This window comes from Rhinopithecus roxellana, chromosome 2, assembly GCF_007565055.1.
Source record: "Rhinopithecus roxellana isolate Shanxi Qingling chromosome 2, ASM756505v1, whole genome shotgun sequence".
NCBI lineage: Eukaryota > Metazoa > Chordata > Mammalia > Primates > Cercopithecidae > Rhinopithecus > Rhinopithecus roxellana.
Genome location: NC_044550.1, coordinates 139327313 through 139347856, shown reverse-complemented (window position 1 = coordinate 139347856; position 20544 = coordinate 139327313). Strand labels below are relative to the sequence as shown.

The 20544-nt window shown below is 33.0% G+C and overlaps 1 protein-coding gene across 4 annotated transcripts in view; it reads left to right on the top strand.

The window, feature by feature from the left end:
* Positions 1-20544, top strand: part of ARAP2 (ArfGAP with RhoGAP domain, ankyrin repeat and PH domain 2) — a 186131-nt gene that overhangs the window by 127427 nt on the left and 38160 nt on the right. For 3 of the 4 annotated variants that reach the window (XM_010365834.2, XM_030921111.1, XM_030921118.1), the window contains exons 23-27: positions 1763-1910; positions 3373-3441; positions 5941-6015; positions 8778-8895; positions 15299-15427. In XM_010365834.2, coding sequence (XP_010364136.2) covers positions 1763-1910; positions 3373-3441; positions 5941-6015; positions 8778-8895; positions 15299-15427 — 539 coding nt within the window. The remainder of the gene's footprint in view (positions 1-1762; positions 1911-3372; positions 3442-5940; positions 6016-8777; positions 8896-15298; positions 15428-20544) is intronic. The other variant, XM_030921122.1, reaches the window with a different exon arrangement.

The following is a 20544-nucleotide window of genomic DNA, read 5'->3' as shown; positions in this document are numbered from 1 at the left end:
AAGAGACTCGTGAACTGGGCATGAAAGAAGAGTATGAGAAATGAGTGAAGGATAGTGTCTGGGACATAGGAGTACTAGGAGATGAGAAGGTTATAGTTGGCTGGCAGGAAGTTGTGGAAGGCTTTGTAGGTCATACAAAAACATTTGAATTTTATCCTTTAATTGATCAAAGTAACTGATCAAATGTTTTAGGATAAAAATCCCTATGATGGGATTGGTAGGGAAGATGTAGCATAGAGGCAGATAAGCTAACTAGGAAACAGTTTTGTTGAGTTTCTGATGAGAAGACCTGGAGGAGAAGGGACTGGACAAGCTGAATATGGAACATTGGAAATGTTAACACCTCGGAGCAGAGAAGTAAAGGAAGAAAAGGAAACACTGCGTTATGCCTATTTTGTCCCAGAAACTAAGGCAGCCACTTAAACCAAAGACAAGAGAGGTGAAAAGTACCAAAGGGGTTGATATTGCAGAAGGAAGTCTCAAGAAATACAGTGATGTCCTTAAAGATAATGTCCTTAAAAGATTGAGAGTTAAATTTGGATGAGGACAAGTTGATTTAGCATTTAATTCAATCCCTACCTTAGCTAAAAGACCATTTCCACCATCAGTAATATCCACTAAATTCTATTCACAATGGGATTAAAGAATTTCTGACTGTGAGATACTTAGATTCTAGTAACAGAGACAGACATGCAGATAAATTTTCCAGATGTTTACAATTAAGTGTAGTGTGAAAGCATAGACATTGTTTTGAGAGGGATGTTCACAATTATTACATCCTCTTCTATTAAATTCCAGCTCCTTTTTCATCTTGAAAATCACGTGTGATGATTGCCCTTGCACCATCTCTGCTATGCAATTTGGTATTTTATTATGAATTCCCTACATTATCATGTATATTGCTATCATGTTTATTCACCTTTTCTTGTAGCTACCTGAATCTGTGTTCTTCATAGATGGGAATGTCTAGCTTAGTCTTAACTACATTCATTTGATGAAGTTACTATGTTCATTTGACAGAGTGTGCCACTTACAGTTCTCATCTGTTACATTTTTAGCAATGTCGCTTTCCCTTTCTTGGGGAGGATGCTTCAGGGAGTTGTTTTGGTTTTTTTGTAAACTTTAAAGTTCCGGGGGTACAGTGTGTAAGTTTAAGTTTGTTACATAGTTAAACTTGTGTTGGGGGGGGGGGGGGATGTAATTGCATTTTAAAATAGTCTACTTTGTGATCATTTATTTTGAATAACTGTATGGACACATGTGCCCAAATATTCTTTCTCATTTGATTTGCACTTACAGGAAAATTTAGCCCAGCTTTGCAACTGGAATTTGGAACTGTCAATTATATGCCTAATGACCTACGTTTTTTGCCCATTTTCTGCATACTTCCTACCCCATTTCCTTCTCTATGCTGCAGCCCCACAAGCCATTTTACGCCATTCAGCAAGCATATTTCTATGCTTTGGCCACAGGTTGTTTTATAGTTTGCAATTGTTTGGATATGATCAGCCCTTTCTCTAAATCAACATTTAAGTATGACTTTGTAACTTTTACTAATCCGTTTAGTAGTACTTTTTCTCATGTTCTTAACTAGATTATAAGCTACTTGGAAGAAAGAGCCATGTGTTTTTAAGTCACCACTGTATCTTTTATATCAGAGAATTCCAATATTGGTGTGCTTAAAAATTGATAAACTGGCTTTCTGTTCTATGAAATTTCCAAATAGAAGTGTATCATAATGAACTATGCTTTTCTCTAACAGGGTTCAGAAATGCTCAGAAATCAATCACATGAATGCCCATAATTTGGCCTTGGTCTTTTCATCCTGTTTGTTTCAAACGAAGGGACAAACTAGTGAAGAAGTGAATGTAATTGAGGACCTAATTAATAATTATGTAGAAATATTTGAGGTAAATATTTTGTATCCTGCCCTTGTTAAAATGGTTATGTTGTCACTGTTTGTCAACATATATATATATGCTTTAGGGTGTTATTGCTCAGATCTTTATTAATATTTAGAAATACGTAAAATAAGGAATAGTCATATTAAAAATATAAGCATAAGTAGCTTTTAAGCTATAGTCATTATTTTAATTTGGTTGCATTTAAAATTTTTTACCATCTGATGTCTGTTGGACAGAATATTTCTATCTATAGGATTTTTTGCTTGTGTTTTCTTTTTCTTCGTGTGTATGAGTTATATCTACTTAGAGATGTAAAGTTATATATTGAACAATTCATTAATAAATACCAGACTCTTAAATTCTGCAGTTGAAAGCTCTTTGGTTTTTTCTTTTACTTGTGTCACCAATTAGGGAAAAAAACACATTCTAAAATATTATTATTCTATGGCGTTTTACTAAGTAATCTGTTTTAATTGACTTTTTAATTTTCCATTTTATAAAGTTAATATTTTCATGTTTCATCAGAAAACTGTTGGAATAGGAATGATGTCTTGGTTCAAAGAAGTAAAATTAGAGGAAATAAGCCCAGGATTCAAATTGGTGGATTTGGGCGAAAGGTCCAGTTCTATTATATAACTAGTTCTAGCATCTCAATTTTGTCATTTAACCTTTTGAACATTCCCTTAAATGGTGTTTATAAGTCCACTTGTTTTCCGGAAGTGTGGCTATACCACATGAAGTCAAGAGGGTTAGTGTAATCAGTTACCATTGTAGAGTTATTACATTCTTATTATAATCACTTATCATAAGACAAGAAAAAGGAGCTATTTTAATAAAACAAAATATCACAATCTGTATCTTAATTCACATGGGAATAGACACCAGATTGTGGGATTGTCTTTTCTCTTTGATCTCCTCTTTACTTCTTTCTATATGTGTCCACTGTTTTTTGATCAATAGCAACTTCTTTGCAATAATCTGATGCTGAGAAAATAAAGATTTAGAAAAATATGATGTATGGCTTTACATGCTGTCTCTATTTTCTGTATTTGTAGTTTTCCATTAATAAAATGGTTATCTTCATAGTTATGTTAAACTTTACCTAAATGATGGAAATTTAATAAGCACTTAATGAACATTTCAGTTTGATAAATGAGCTTTGTTTCTCAACCTGCATGAACTTAAACCAGTCATCAGATCCTTTGCTTAAGTTCCCTAAGAAATAGAACTTCCGTCAATGGAATTGCAGCCTGAAGTAGTGTCATCATAAAATATTTTGAACTTTAGGATACTCTATCTTGTTTATTTTATTTCCGACCTAGCTATGTGGGCTCATACTGATTCTGATGGCCATTCTCATTTATTTTTAAGTTGTTGGTATTTCAATTCCTGAAGATTACATGAGGATGAGTGTCATCACTCTTCATATTCTACATTATTAGAATGTCCCGAATTATATTTTAAACAGGTTAAAGAAGATCAAGTCAAACAAATGGACATAGAAAATAGCTTTATTACCAAGTGGAAAGACACCCAAGTGAGTAGTAATAGTTAGATCTCTAAAGAATTAAACAAAACAAAAACTTCCATTGTAAGTAAAGACATTTGCTGTGTGTATTTTCAAGTTCCTATTTTAAGCAAAGTAAAAGTAATGGGTGAAAAAAACAACAATTAAGTAAATTGGTTGTGTTATTCTGCAACCTGATACATACATGCAAAATATGCTAATGTAAAATTTTAAAAATAGAGGGAAAATCAGTTTTAATTTACCTCTCAAGGTTTTCTTTATAAAATCAACTTTTGTGTATAAAACCCATGACTGAAAATGCTAATGGATTTCAAAGGGAGCATTTAAAGCCAAAGAAATACTTAGAGTAAATTGAAAATTCAGACAGCCTAGTGATTCTTTTTTGCTATTGTGAAACTATATATTATTTCTTATATGCTTTTGCTTTGCATGCTTTCAGATGATTGTATTAATGGAATGTGTCTAATGTGATCTTTGTAACACGTTCTAATTTTTGTTCTAAGTTGACTTTTCTACATCCTGTCCTGTTTTCCTTAGTCACATTATACTGGATTTTTGTGTTCCGGTTGCACTATGCTTGTTTGTTGAATATTCACTGGAATTTCTTAAGGCTGATCATTAGTCATCTTCTAGTAACTAGGAGTTAGAGTGGATTCAGGGTACCAATATAAATGATAGAAATGGATCAAATGAGCTCTGTTTACAGATAGATAATGAGGCAAATGCTTTTTTGTTAGAAACTAAAGTCTCCTCAGTCCTGAAATATCCACAGCTAACTAGAGGAGTCATTGAAGCTGTCATTCCATACAAAAAAAAAAAAAAAAAAATAGAGGAAGGCTTAGATCAGTACTAATACTATGATACTAATGAATTATTTTCTCCATTTTGACCCAGAGTAATTATGCAGCTTCCAAAGGAGTTAGCTTTAACCTTAAAAAATCTAGCTCATTATCAATTATCTTGAATTCTCACTTTTTTGGGGAGCAGAGAGGAAGACTTTAGTCATGAAATAAAGGATTGTGTGAGGCTGAGAGGTAACCCCTGACCATACTATCTACATTGTTATTTAAAAGGTTTGAGTATCCTTTTGCGTTTTTTATCTTTTATATTTGTAGTATAATAAAGAAATAAGTTTTGAATGCTTTCAATTCAGTCTGTATAAGTAAGTAAAAACAAGAAATACAGTATTTGGAAACGATAAGTAAAAGAGTCTGGGAAACTCTGTTTTTTTTTTTACTTAAATTTTTCCTCTAATTCATTTAAAACTATCTTCTGGAGTATTTTTTTCTGACATTCAGTTTCATTGTCTTACCCCTGTTTGAATTTCTTACCTATTCTTCTTTTTTATTTCACTCTATGAGTTCTTTGTATTTACTTTTTAAGTTTTAAAATGTGTCCTTCCTGGAGAGCTGTTTATGCAAACATAGTGAAAAGCAAAAGTGTCAACTGTATCTTTTCCTTACTGGAATGTATCTGTAGCATTGTAAGTCAGGAGGAAAAACTGGAAATAAGCTTTTCTAAGCCTGTAATGCCAGAAAAATTAAGGAACTTTTTCAAAGTTCATCTTTAATGTTTTTTCTAAAGTTTGCTCATTAGATTTTATGCTGAGGCAAATTTAATTTGAGAATGATTTCTTGATTATAATCTTTTTTGTTTAAATCAGGTGATATTGTTTCTAATTGGTTACATAACTTAAGGGAACTTCTGAAAAAAGTTACTCAAAATATTTTTCATAGATTAATGTGGTTCTTTGTTACCCTCCTATATTGTTAATCTATATAGTTATGATATGATATCCTAAGGCCTTTTATTTTCAGGCTTGCATCTTCTTCACTTAGTCTGCCTTTTGGGATATAATGATGACCTAAATTAGTACTTAATTCTTGGCCAAAGATAATTAAAAACTTCTTTTTATTGTCTACCATATTCCATGAATGACCTCACTTTTATTTTCATTTCTAAATTTGTGTTATTTGTAGTTTTAATATAGCTCTGACATAGTTTATCCTCAAAGTTCAATTTTCGGGCGTATCTTCTCTTTAAAAACGTAGCAAGCCATATTTTGCCTTTTAAATATTGATATCATGCACACATTCCAGCTTGAAGCAAAACTACATGTGGTTTGTTTTCACCCCTCATTTTGTTTATCCTGTTAACGTACGTGCTGATGGCTCCTACGACTTCTGTTGTCATAGCCAGCATATTTCCATTGTAGCTGGATTCATTATTTTAGGAAGAATGTAAGGGTGTTTGAGAGCACTAAGCTCCTAAGAGATAAAAAAAAAATCATTGTGATTGTTGTTGCTGATTATAACGTTTGTGTAAATGCCTTGTCCTTAACCATATCTGGAAATGGGCACATCACGCTTGCGAACGGGGGAATTGAGCTTGTTTCATTGTTATAAAATATTCAGAAATATGCCTGGGGCTTTATAACTGTCTTCAGTTTCAAATGTGTGTTTTTACAACATATTTATCTGTGTGGTTTCTACCTCTGCCCTTTTCTAGGTTTCCCAGGCTGGAGATTTGTTAATTGAAGTATATGTAGAAAGGAAGGAACCTGACTGTAGTATTATAATTCGGGTAAGTTCTAAAGATGGCTGTAAAGAGGACTGTTGGAAGTCACAAATGTTAGCATTATTTTACATAGTTTGAATTTTCCATTATTATATTTTATGTTACTTCTCCAGTTCAAATGACTGCCAACATAGACTTTTTATACTGATATCCCCCAGGAATTCTGTATTTTAATCATTTGGAAAGAGAACATCTTATGTGCTTTGGATTACGTGTTAAGATTTTCTTCAGGTTCTGGAAAATACCCCGAGCTTAAATACTTGCCCCTCCCCTTTCTAGCTTCCTGACATTAGACAAGTTATTTGCTCTGGGCCTCAGTGTTCTCACCTGTAAAATGAGAAAAAATCACAGTATTACATCATAGCGTTGATGTGAAGACTCTATAAGATAATGCATAGCACATTGCTCAGTATGTAAGTGTTTAATACATAACTATTACTACTAGTGCTGTTACTATTAATAATAATCCCTCACCCTTGTTTTCTATACTTTAACATCCAATCTTCCAATTTATTTGAATGTAACTCTGGGATATTTATTTGGATAGCTCTTTTATCCCTTGAGAGTACCAATCATTTGTGATGAATTAAAAATAGATCTTTCTCATGCTGCTATATTTAGTAATTTGTCTGCCTTACAGATAGTAACTGATATTTCAGGTTGCTATTTGGTAAGACTGATTTATTTGTATGAACAATAGACATTCTGCCATGTAACAGAAATTTGGCTTTAGCTGCTTATCGTTTTTAAAGTCCAGGATTAAACAGCATCACAATGTTAGATATATCTGGACTTAAGTTAAATATATTTTGATTTTAAGTTTTGTGTTTCTAATGATTATGAATTGTGACTATATACCATTAAGTACATTACTTGGTACATGAAGCTGAAATATTAACACTGTAATTATAGGCTTTGTCTTTATGAGGCATTTGCCCTGCCACTCGTTGGCTATGTCATATTTCTTATGCTGAATGCATAATGTTGATCATAAGAGATGTGAGGAACTAGCAAAGATCAATTAGCACAAGTTTCACTAATGCTAGAGGAGGTATTTAAAGCATATGGCTTAAATCTATACACAGGCTCTTTAGTAGCACATTTTAGTTTTATTTTCTAAAGTCACAACAGAAGTTATAACTGAGCCAAGTTCTTATGTTATCCGGTGGGTTTAGATAAAAGACTTGCCAGTTTCACCTATGGTAACTCCAAATACTCTTTAGAAAATAACAAAAACTATTTAAAATCAATTACATAGGTTTTAATGCTTATGATTCTGCAAAACCCTTTAGTTACATTTATCTCTGCTAATTATTACCTAAACGCATGGAGGTAGATGAAGTAGGTGATGTTCCAAGTTTATAAGAATGGAAACTGGGAAGTAAGAATACTAAGGCCAGAATACAAACCTGGTCATCATAATACTGACTGGACGTTCAGTATACTGATCTGTATATTCTGTAGAGTAATAATTTCCCAAGTGTGGAGTTCTAGGTGTTACTAAAGAGGAGCTTTTGGTCTCTCTTAATGCAAGGAATAGAGTTCTGGTCTTCCTGTTTCAGACCAAGGTGCTTCCGGCTGCCTGTTTCCCAAGTGGTTTTCTCAATAATTTATTATTTTTTTTAAAAAAGGGCCAGCCTTAAAAATATTGTACGTTCATGCAGATCAACAGCATCACTGAAATGATTCATCTGTTCCATACTGCTTGATGTTCTCTATTATTCCTAGATGCTATAATAATTTTTTTTTTCTTTTAAGTTTCTATTTCTTTGGGCTTTTCTAAATAGAAAATAGTGAACTTCATTGTATAATTATATTCCAAAAAAGCACTGAATTTCATAAAATACAAAAGGTAGACTTTGTGTGTTACCTGCAGTGAAATAGGTTTTTTTTTTGTTTATGTATGTACAGTATGCTTATGAGCAATTATGGGCAGGAGAAATGGAAACAAATACATTTCTAAGGAACTTTTAGTAGAGACATCCTGTTACTGAAAATGTGCAAACCAAGTTGTAACTGCAGTATTATCATGCTTAAAACATCATTATAACTAAATTCGAATTGAAGAAAGCCATTTTGCTTTTGGCCAGCATGGACTTAAGATTGGCATAAGCAAAAATAAGAAGAAACAAATAAAAAATTCCAAAAGTCCCCGAAGAGGTGATGTATTTGTACAGTGGACTCAGGCTTTGTGACTTCTGTAGAGCCAACCCCCAGGCTGGCACTGCAGACTCTGATATCCATCCTGGAATCCTGGTTCCAGCATACTTTGGTATCCCACCATCTGTCACTTGGCATGGCAGGGCACACCACGGACTACCAAGACCCTGGAGCTTTTTGGCATGACTGATAGCCATCGACTGTGTATAATTTAGAATCTAGGCTGAATAAACCAAGTTACTCTACACTCTTAATTATAGAACTGAGGAGTAAAAAGTTTTACATTTAGACCACTGTTGGATTAGTTGTCTGGCGAAGATCATTCCTCATGTAATTGGGTACATTCTTTCCTTCTGAGTGGCCTAATTGCTCAGTAAGTGATTAAAATAATATCATGTCTATATTGTATTTTCTTCTTGTACTTAGGTACATTTTATGGAAAAGATCTGAACGTGCTGTTTTCTCTATGGGATCTTGGAGCTGGTTTTAACCATGCTCAAAATAAATTCAGGATATCACTAAATGGTGGATGGGGAATATTATTGGCCTAGCATAAGGCTACTTCTGTGTCTAACACATGTTTTGAAGAAATATTACTTCTCTTACAGATATCTCCTGTGATGGAAGCAGAAGAATTAACTAATGATATATTAGCAATAAAAAATATTATTCCTACAAAAGGTGATATTTGGGCCACATTTGAAGTCATTGAAAATGAAGAGCTAGGTAAGTGATTTTTATGCGAGGGATTCTTAAATTATTTATACTATAAAAAAGTACTGTTTAGGACAAGACTTTATAAACATTTTATGTCTTAACATCTTGTTATGATTTTTTTTTTACCTTAGTGCATGTGTTAGTATATGTTTGAGGTTGACTTTTTATGATTTTACTCATCAAAATAATTATATTACCTTATTGACTATAAAAATACAGTGCAAGACTTTAGGTATCTCTTTTGGTGCCTCAGGAAAGAAGACCTTTGTTTATAAGGACAAGCGATTTGATTTGGTACAGTACTCTGAGTGGTGTCAGTTACTATTTTTTAACAAGAACACTATTAACAGAAACAAAGAATGTTGATTTAAAATATGTTTATTATTCTATAAAGTAATTTTAAGAGCAGCAGAAGCTTCATTTTTGTCTTTTCCCTTTTTCTATCTTTAGTGGGTCAAATATTTTGCTGTCTTTCATCTCCAAGATGCCTAGGGATAAAGGGAGCATTTAAAGCACCTTGACTACCCCAACAGTCAAGTGCTGAATGAGCCTCACATTTTAATAACACCCTGTGGTTTCAAAGACCTCCAGAAAAAACAATAAGACACAGAATGTCTTTGCACCTTCACCATCTGTCTAGCTGCTACCTACTAAGGTCTTGGGACACTTTGGAGTACAGCTGCCAAACTGCCAAAAGAAAAATCTTGCCACCCTCAAGCTCAGGATAAAACTTAAAATACAGTGTTTAAAATACCCCATAGTGTGTTATTAGGAGTGTTCCAATCAGTGTTAAAATGAAATGGGATTGTCAGTACTTGGTCTTTATGTTTTTATTCCTGTATTATGATTGTGCACAATTCTTTAAAATTTAAAATGTTTCAATGTTATTTTTAAATATACATTGCCAAGATCTGATGACTATGGTACTTTGATGTCGCTCCACAGTGTCTCCCTCAGTTGGTCTCAATCCTCCTCGTGCACAGAAATACTCTGGCAGATGACTCCTATGACCCCCAACTGTCAAGTCCCCAGATTCACATCTGGGTTTGCTTTACCTAACCTTCTATGGCATTTATTATGAATGACTATTCCTGTTGTATTTGATGATCTTCACTCTGTTTTCCATACTGCCTGGATTCTCTTCATGATTTTCTGATCATTTTACCTCTTTTTTAGATTCTCCTTATTCTGTCTTCTAAACATTGGGTTTTCCTTGCTGCAACCTCCTTTGCCATCTTTTCTCATGTTACCTATGATTATGATTATGATTATTAGATAATCTCTTCTATTTTTTGTGCTTGGCTAACAAGTATGAAATGGTGTTTCCCAAATATACCTTTGTTCTTCCTCCATCTAGCTCACACTACTACCTCATTTAAAACCTAGACTAAAAGTTTCATTTGTACTTTGTGTCATTTCTCTTTATAGTGCTTATCACCTAGATTTGTACTTGTCTCTTTTGATGGGGGCTCCTTGGAAAGTAGGAGCAATTCTGGTTTGTTTGTTTGTTTTTTAATCTGTAATGTCTGCCATAGTGCCTATTATATAGTAGCCATAAAATCTATTGAATAAGAGAGGCATGATTTTCTATGGCTCTGTGGTACAAGAGTGACAAAGTTTTTGTTTTTCATCTTTGTTTAATTTTAAAGAATGGGTCACTCAGTTACCAGCTTTATTATATTTGTGCATAAAGGTTAACTGTCAACATTATTGCCAGAAATATCTTTCCACATTACAAATTGGTCTACATTGTTTCGCCATGTAAAACCCTTTTATTATTTCCTCATTGCATGTTCATCCTTCACAGTGTAAGTAAAATGTCTCTTCCATCATGTTGTTCACATTGATTTCTTTCAGATCACTTGTTTAGTAATCTATAATGCTGTGTACTCTATGACTTCTAGAATAGTAATGTGTATATACCTGGTTCTGCCCTATACTATACTTTTTTTAGGGCATTTACCATATATTTTAGGCTTTATATTTTTGACTACTTCTCATAGTGCAGTTGATGTGGATCACACTCCACAAAACTCTTTTCAACTGAAGTGGTACAAAAAAGTAGATGCATTCTGGACCTGAGTGATATGGATTGTGACTCCTGGTATAGATGCATCCAAATGTGGGAGGCACATAGACAGAGATCTCTCCCTGTAGATTAGGAACCATGAAGAGATCTCAAGGCCCTGTTTAGTGCTTGGACAGATGATTGTCTCCTACACACTTCTATTTCTGTTACTTTTTAAAAGTTTGATAGCAGAGTACTGAATTGTGGATTTAGGGGTAGGCATCCTCTCCCTACCTCCCTTGCCCTCTCAAAGTTTGAGTACATTAAAGCATATCCGTGTGCCATTGCAGCTCTGTATCTCTGGCTACTAGTCATCCTAAGAGGAGCGAGCTCGTGGATGAGGATAGGAAGGAATTATATATAGCTAGAAGAGGGGTTGCATTATACCAGGAAACATTGTTTTGAAATTTTATCTTGAGCGATCAAGGGATGTTTACCCTCAAAATGACTAATTATAAACTTGAATGTGATAATTAGTATATAAAATGCTAAGATTGAATTGGATTTTTTCCTATTTTTACTTCTAATTAGAATAAAGTTGTCTTTATGAAGATATCTAAAAAACTAGGAGACATCAAGTTTTGATTTGTGAATGTGTCAATGTATAAACAAAGAAATGTGTCATGTACACCTAGACAGAATATACTTAGAGTTAAGAATTCAAATTTGGCATGGTCTTAATGTTTGGTCAACTGTGCAAGTAGAAATTGCAGGAAGATAAAAACTTTCAAAGGGCTAATGGTAGGAGAGCAACAAAAGGGCCTGTGGTTATGTGGGTTTACTGAAGCCAGTTGAACATGTGTGTACCACCTGACATGAAATGTTGAAAGCTTTATTACTAGTAACATGCAGGGAAGATAAAGTGAAATATGAGAAGGAGGTAAAAGTACAGACATAGGCAGTAAGAAGGTTGTAGTCGATAAGAATGTCAGCCAGGCAATTGGTGTGTTTTATAATGTAAACATAAATCCTCCAAGTAATGCAGTAAAAAAAAAAAAAAGTGAATATATAAATTTATAAATATGTAAGCCAGAGTGCTAGATTTTAAGTATCTTTATATTTTAAAGCAGGAGTTCTCTATGTCCAGAGTTTCCTTTGTATAATAAATGTTTGGAAATCTTCTCTTTACTGTCCTGAGATCTATTGTACTCATTAAAAATTAATAACCTAATTAAAATATAAAAATAAAGGGAACGTATATATTATTAGCATGTAAATGCTGGGAAACTCCTATATGCCTGAAGATGATGAAAACAGATTCTTAAACGTGCGAATGGAATCTCCGTGGATGTGGCAGCTACTAATTCAGATTGCTATAAGCATGTACCTTTTGTTTTCACTTAAATGATATTTCAGCATTACTGTCATTGGTGAGATGGTGCACAACTTTTCAGGAAGTTCTGACTAAAACAACACAGTCATCTTTTTTTGTTTATATGGCAGTCAGATTCGTGGGAAAATACATTATAACCATTTAAAACATTTTGATATTTTTGACGTTTTGATTTTATATTACATTGGTATGAAATATACATTAAGCCGAGTTAGATTCTCTTCTGTAAGAGCCAGTCATCCAAAATATGCTATTATTTTAATGCTTTACCTTAAATCCAAACCCATCATCTGCCAGTGTAGACCCCTTTACCCTCTGGGTTTTTCACTTCTTGAAAGAAATTTAACCACTGAGGGGCCTCATTTAAATAGGCTTCACTGAGAGATCCAAGTTTGCAAAGCAGTTACTTTCTATGCGGTAATATCAGAAAAAGATGGTCTTGTTTCTTCCTCATACCTACTATGATGTGGAAGATCTGTTTATTTTTTATTAGGATTCTTTCTAGCTCTTCTGACTGACACATAAACTGCTGTTATCTTCTGATTATGTACACAGGGCAGAAAGTTTTTCACTTTGCATATGTTACCCAAGAAAATCTTTGTTTTTCCTCAAATTACGTGTGAGAAAACCATCATGGGAAGGCTTACATATGTCTCCGGAATAAAATTAACTATAGTAGTTAAGATCTGGGGCTTTAAAGTCAGATAGGTTTGGGTTTCACATCTCTGTTCCTCACCTTAACCAGCCATGTGACTTGAGGCAAGGGGCTAAAACCTTTGTGATTCTTAGGTGTCCTTACATGTAAAATATGAATAATAATATCTAATGAAGTGAGTTGTTGTGAAGTTTGAAAGTGGTAACTGATTTAAAGCATCCAGCATATATAATGCCTGATACATAATTGTTATTCCATAAATGGCAACCGTTATTGGGATCAAAAGTATCTCAAAGCTTGCAAGTAGTAGACTCAAAAATTATGTAAAGCCAGACATAAAGGGAGTGCTTATTTTATAATTAGTTTTACCTTCAAATACAATTCTAACTTCAATTTGAAGACAACCAATTTATGAGTTAGTTAACAATTGAATTATAATGTTGGCAAATTGTGGGCAGTTATGACCTTTGCCCAATCTTTTGGAAAATTATTTGAAGAAACGTAATACTGATATAGCACAAAATATTATATCTGGCTTTATGATGACTCATTTTGTCTGTGAGTCTTTCTGTTAATACATTTTTTTTTATTTATGGGCCATCAAAGAAAATGAGATAGTTTATTTGTCAAATATTTATTGAGCATTTATTATATACTCAATACTATGCTGTGAATAGAGGATATAGAATAGGAAACAAGATGTGTATTTGTCTTCAGGATATATGGCCTAGTGGATTTTTTCTTTCCTTCTTTATTCTTGCCATTATTATAATGAGTTAGCTTGCTCCAATAAGCACAGAATGCAGAACTGGATTTCTCTTTACTGGATAGGAAGCAAGCATCTGGTAATTTACATTGGAAGCAGACAATTTATTTTCTTATCTGGAACTAGGAATTGTTGATGACTTCAGATATGATATGTTCATAGCAGGGGAAACCAGTATTAGGGAGGATGTGATATATTTATGTAAACTTGTGATTTCATTAGCAAGTACATTATGATGGATCATACAAGTATGATGCTTTTGATATGCTCTTTCCTGTTTGTCTTTAGCCTCATTACTTTAAACAAAAACAGAAAGCTCAAGTGCTGTGTGCTTTATGTTTTGGATGGTTTGAAAGAGTTGAATTGACTTTTACATGGCTACGACACTAGGAAAGCAGCACTGACATCTTCATGTCAGAGCTTCTTTTCTTATTATTTCAATTATGCTATTTTCAGTATACTGAGAAAAGGTTTGAATTTCCCATATGCTTCTGTTGCTACATTTTATTAACTGATTGACATATTTTGATCAGCACAAACTTTTCTGTGAGGCTTTGATTGTAATTCTAAAACTTGTTCTTTTTAACTCTATGCTAAGAATATATGCTGTATTTAAAATTATGATTGCCTAAATCAAAACGTATATGGATGAATATTCTTCAGAGAAATATATTGAAGATGTCATGTAATTTCTTGCTAGTTGGCCTATTATGTCAGTAGTTAATATAAAATATTGACACATAATGTTTTTGATATTTCCACTAATAGTTAAATATAGTACTATTCAGTACTATTTTGTAAATTATTTTAATGTTTTCTATAGAAGTTATGTTTTATAATTTTATATTGATTATGAAAATATTAGCCATGAGGTATTCACTAGTATTGATCAAAATTAGGAGTTTGATCTTGTTGGGATAAACAAAGGATTATGATTAAGTTATAATTATCATTTCGTAATGGACAATATTGTTTAATGGACTTTTAAAACCACTTAATTGCACATAAAATTAAGAAGGTTTCCCTAAACAAACCAGTATGTTATCTAAAAAAGAGGATAGAAGATTGGGTTGGTGGTTCATGCCTGTTCATCCCACCACTTTGGGAGGCAGAGGTGGGAGGGTAGCCTGAGCTCAGAAGTTTGAGGCTACAGTGAGCTATGATTGCACCACTGCACTCCAACCTAGGTGATAGAGTGAAACCCTGTCTCAAAAAATAATAATAATATAATAATAATAATAATAATAATAATAAAGTATTATACAAGGTGTAGAATTTATTGTACAAAGGATAGAATTCTGAGATTTTTTATCAAAAGAAAGGTACTTCTGATTTTTAAAAATAGTTGAGTAACAAATAGGTATTCCTGCATGATTAATTTATATAGTAAATGTTATTATGTGCTTAATAATTTTCTAGATCTTAGGGTATCTTTTATGTAGTCATAGTGCTATTACTGTATAACATAAGATATGATTGTGTATAATGGTGCCTACAGATCTTTTCAAAGGGATTTTTTTAAATTTATAATTATAAAAAATTCGTTATCTTCATATATTTTCCATTTGATTTGGAATTTATTTTTTACAGAGCGTCCTCTTCACTACAAGGAAAATGTACTGGAGCAAGTGCTTCGGTGGAGTTCATTAGCTGAACCTGGCTCTGCTTACCTGGTGGTGAAGAAATTCTTAACTACTGATACAATTAAACACTGCAGTGGTAGGTGTCATTACTTCACATTGCAGCTATGATTGAAAATTCAGGTGGTTAAAGGGTAATTAATATGGCACTAGTAATATTGGAAAACGTGAAAAATGAGTAGCTAGATACAGAATGAACTGACATAGTACATAGATAAGAAAGAAGAATATATGGACAGGAAGATATTTTCCCAGTGTGTTACTCTGAGGTAATAGTTGACTAATTTGATTGTACCAAGTTTAAGTTTTTGGAAATAATAGTTTGTTTTTAAAGGTTGTTTATCGTGCTTATGCTTACGTATTTTACTAATTTTTAGATTGAAGGCAAGTCATCTCAGTGAATTACATTTACATTGGAAAATTTTCTGGGCATTAAAGGAATGCTAAGTATATAGGCTCTGACATAGAGTGCTTGCTATACATCTCACATTTTTGTGATGATATTGTAAAATAAATACTTACAAAATAAAATACCTCCAATAAGAATACTTCCCATCCAACCGGAAGGAGATAGTGCACATGTAAGGTTAATTAAGTAAGTTAGCTAGCACAAGTGAACTATATAAGACCATTTCTGAACCTCTATGAGGTCTCAGAAAATTTTTATTTTGAAACTTAATTATTCTTCTGTTGTTATCAACTGAAAGATAAAAAAAAATCAGCCACGATTATATACAATCCAACTCAAAAAGCTAACGATTGAAATTTGCCATTACTTTTATGATTAATATTAATAATAATTATTATTTCTTAATCGCATATCAGCAGAGCTCAATACACATCAAAGCTTATTTAAAGTGTTTTTTAACTTCCTTGTAAGTTATATTATCTTTCAAATTTTACAAATGAAGGGAAGAGAAACTCAGAGAACTTAAGTAATTTGCCTTATATTATTCAATTACTAAGTATTGAATTGAGGAACTGATTGGCATTCCTCCTAATTTTAATCATGTGAAAAAACGTGGGGAGGATGGCACAGCTCTTCAGTGCTGTAAACCTACTCAGTATCATTGCAGATTCTCTAGTTAATAGTCATAATTCAGAGCTCTTAATTGTACCAAAGCTTACCGTATAAATTTCTGATTTAATGACACTGTCGTGTATATCTTATATACTTTACTTACATGAAAGTACTTTTACAAAATGCAAGTAGTATAACAACTTTCATATCACTGTGTTCTTATAAGCATCTTAAAAACCAAAACAGGTATTAACTCTTTATACTATAGAAATGTAACCTTTCAGAGACCTTTATGCTGTTTTGAAATTTTTTCATGCTCTTACATATGATTTTGACCATATACTGCCTGTGCCTTCTTAATGTTTGCAATAGGATTTCTCTGTACTCATGTGAATGCACATATATGAATGCACATGTCATAAAGTAGTGGCTGTCAGCTAGCAATGATTTCCCCTCCTTTCCCTCCCCGCCCACAAGACATGGAACATATAGCGTCTTGAGACATTTCTGACTGCCACAACTTGGAGATTGGGTAGGGAGGCCGGGCTTCTGGTATTTACTGGGTACAGACCAGGGGTCAATGCTGATGTTGAGAAATCCTAATTTAGATAATCTGTGATATCTGTTCTAATTCGTGAATTTGGCTATTATTTCATTATCTTTCTGTTGAATTTTTTCTTTGTTTCTTTTCTTCCAATATTCCTCTGAAATATCTGTAATTCTCCGTGTTGCAAAATGTTTAAAACCTACACCTAGACATAATACCTTTGCTGTTGCGTGAATGCTAGTAGGCTGTCTATGTGAGTAAAAATAGATAAGAATTAGATCCTAAAAGGCTATGTTATAAGTGGAGGTTCTGTATGTCTGAGGGTGAGGGTAAACCAAAACAAGTTCACCGTTAAATGCTATTAATCTTCGGGGCACTGCTGGGGGTGGGTAGCAAACAACCAAACAAGATGTAGATTGCACTGATTTAGAGCAATCATAACTGAGTAAAACATTCGTTGTGTAAGGGCAAGAAGAAATGGTGCAGTGACAGCCAGTACATTGGCTGTATCCACAAACTGGGAGGAAGATTGGGTGTTTTGGTGATGTTCCACCTATCGCATTGCATCTTCTAGATGGAGATATGAATGTGTCCTTCTGTTTTAAAGCACCAAGCCTCTGTAAGGTCTAGAGAAAGCATCTTGTATTTAAAAAAAAAAAAAAAAAAAAAAAAAAAAAAAAAAACCTAGGGAAGAACTACAGAAGCCAAGCAGAAGAAAGCAAGCTGAAGGCTTAAGTGATGTTTCAGAAATTTGGATGAAATATTCTTTGGTTTTTGTTGTCATTGTTTGTTTTGAGATGGAGTCTTGCTGTGTTGCGTAGGCTGGAGTGCAGTGGTGTGATCTCAGCTTACTGCAACCTCTGCCTCCCAGGTTCAAGTGATTCTCCTACCTCAGCCTCTTGTGTAGCTATTATTATAGGTACTCATCACAATGTCTGGCTAATTTTTGTACTTTTATTAGAGACCAACATATACCATGTTAGCCAGGCTGGTCTTGAATTGCTGACCTCAAGTGGTCCACCTGCCTTGGCCTCCCAAGGATGAAATATTCTTTGGAGTAACATGTCAGTAAACTTCTGTGTCACTCTCTTACCCACTTCACGTCTCTAACAGGGTGGGGGCCATAAAACTTACCTCTGTCCCTGAACTATACCTGCTGCCTCATTTTATCCAACAAATATGCATCTTGTTATTGTACCAGGAACTTTGCATGAAAAAAAAAATAGTGTTTTAAAGGAAAACCATCAGTAAATACATTAATTGGATTGTTTCATATTTGTAGTTATGTAGTCTGGTCAAAAGTAAGAGAACCTGTAAATGTCTAAAGTACTCTTATTTTCCAGTCCATAAAATGTTTATAAGTATTGAATTAGAGTTTGATTTATATTCATATTGTAAAAGCAAAATAATCTCTTTCATTACAGTTGGTTCTCCATTTGTTTGAATTCAGGCTTGCCCTTTAAAGGAATCTATAATATTTTTAAAAAATCAATTTCTTAAGTCATAATTTTTTCTTACGGTTGTGACTTAAAGCAACCTCTACTTTATTAATACCTCTTATGGGGCATACTTTGTGATAGACTTTTGATAATTTCAGTATTCAGTCTAATTTATTTTTGTCTTGGCAAACGTCTCCTAAATCAATCACAATAACTACCTACTCCAGAGTTATTGCTTCATTCATTACCTCTACCATACCTTAAAATTGATATCTAAAAGGAAAATGATGAAAATAAATCAAATATGATTTCTCTGTCAGTGTGTTAGCAGATAAACTAGAGTCATCTCAGTAATACTCAACTGTTCTTCAAAGAAAAATGGGAATAATGTTAAAGATTTATTTTCCTTTCTTAAGAATTTCTTATTCTAACCTGGGGCCTAGTAGAAATCGTCAGAATTTGAAAAAATTCTGTTGTAACCATATTTTTTCTCAGTAACAAATAGCTAGTATGTTAACATTTTGTTAAAACATAGGGTTGCCCTATAACATCCGTTGTACCCTACACCCTGACACTAGATACCTAGTTGCCTCGAATTTTACTCTGTCCCTACATTTATAATTTCTATCTACAGCTTGCATTTCATTCGTTTTAGAAGTTTTTTCCTGATATATGGAACAAATTATAACTATATATTTTGCTTGACATTATGTTTTCACCACTTCCTTTTAAAGCAAGAATGTTATATAAAAATTTGCTATAATTAAGGGGTTTTAATTTTCTCAATTTTCTTTATCCAAACTATTTAAAATGTGGGCTTCACACATAAGAATATATTTTAGAATCTAGCACTTAATTTCTACTCATACATTTAAAGTAAGGAGGTAACATAATTTACTTTTATAGAGTTAGATGGCAGTAAGTACATTTTCTATTGCCTCTACTTAAAAATTATTTGTGTTTTTCAAAGGCATTTGATTTCTTAGGAACATTTTGTGCCATTGCCATTATTGTAATAAAGAGCTAACTAACTTGAAAACAAAGGTAATAGTCCTCAATTTTTTTCTACTCCATGTTTTATGACTGAAGTTTTAAGATAGGGAGAATGAAACTTCATTTACATTGCTATTTAGACAGTGTCGTAGCTTGCCTAATTAATCCATCATTGTATTTTATACTAAACTTCATCATATCTATCACAAGCAAACCATAAATGTATAGCTTCTGTAAGGCTCCAGAATAATCTTAAGTTGTATAAGTCTTATTTTAAGCACTAAAGTTTTTTGAAAATTATCCCAATAATTCTATTGAATGAAATTTTAATGCTCTAAATAGGAGAGAAATACTTATATCTAAAGATATAAGATGTAACTCAAATGCATATTTCTTTGAATTTCTAAGTTTAGGTTGCTGTATATGGCAGATGCTATGGAATTAACTTTGTGTTAGAATAGTGTAATTCAAAATGCAACTGCTTCAAGTAAATTCAGACCTGGAAAGCTGAGCCATTCACTATCTGTGAACTTAAAAAAAGAAAAGATGATTTCAACAAATATAATAATACATTTACCTAGCTGATATAATTTACATTTCACTCCCCATCATGTTTTCTTAAAGCCAAAGATGTACAAGATATTAAAGTAAGACCTAGACCACTTAAATTGGAAGTTTTCCTTTTTTCTTTTTTTTTTTGAAATTGATGATAGTCACTGATATTTGCTATGGAGTACCAATGTCCTGACATTTTCTAAAATATAATTCTGTGGTAAGAAACCCTATTGGTAAATTTGTATTAACTCTCTGTATCATGCAGTAATCTATAGAAAATTTAAGGTATTTAAAGTTAAGAGTTTTGGTAAGCATTATCTATACCCAGGAAGAACAGAAATTCTAAATTTATGACAACTGTTGAAATATTAGAGTACAAACAGTGTGAAATAATAGACTACTCTAGGTCTGGATGTTTATGAAGAGCTTTCAATCACAGAAAAGTAGTTCAGCTGGATGATTGTAGACATCTCTTCTTACACTGAATGTGTCCTATTCAAGGAAGTATAATTTCTTGGTTAGTTTTTCTTGTACATGCGGTCCTTCTTTAACAAGGTTATATTTTACTCTTTTACTCACTAAAAGTACATGTTGAATAAACTTTAAAAATATAAAGATACATGAAACAGTTTATAACTGAG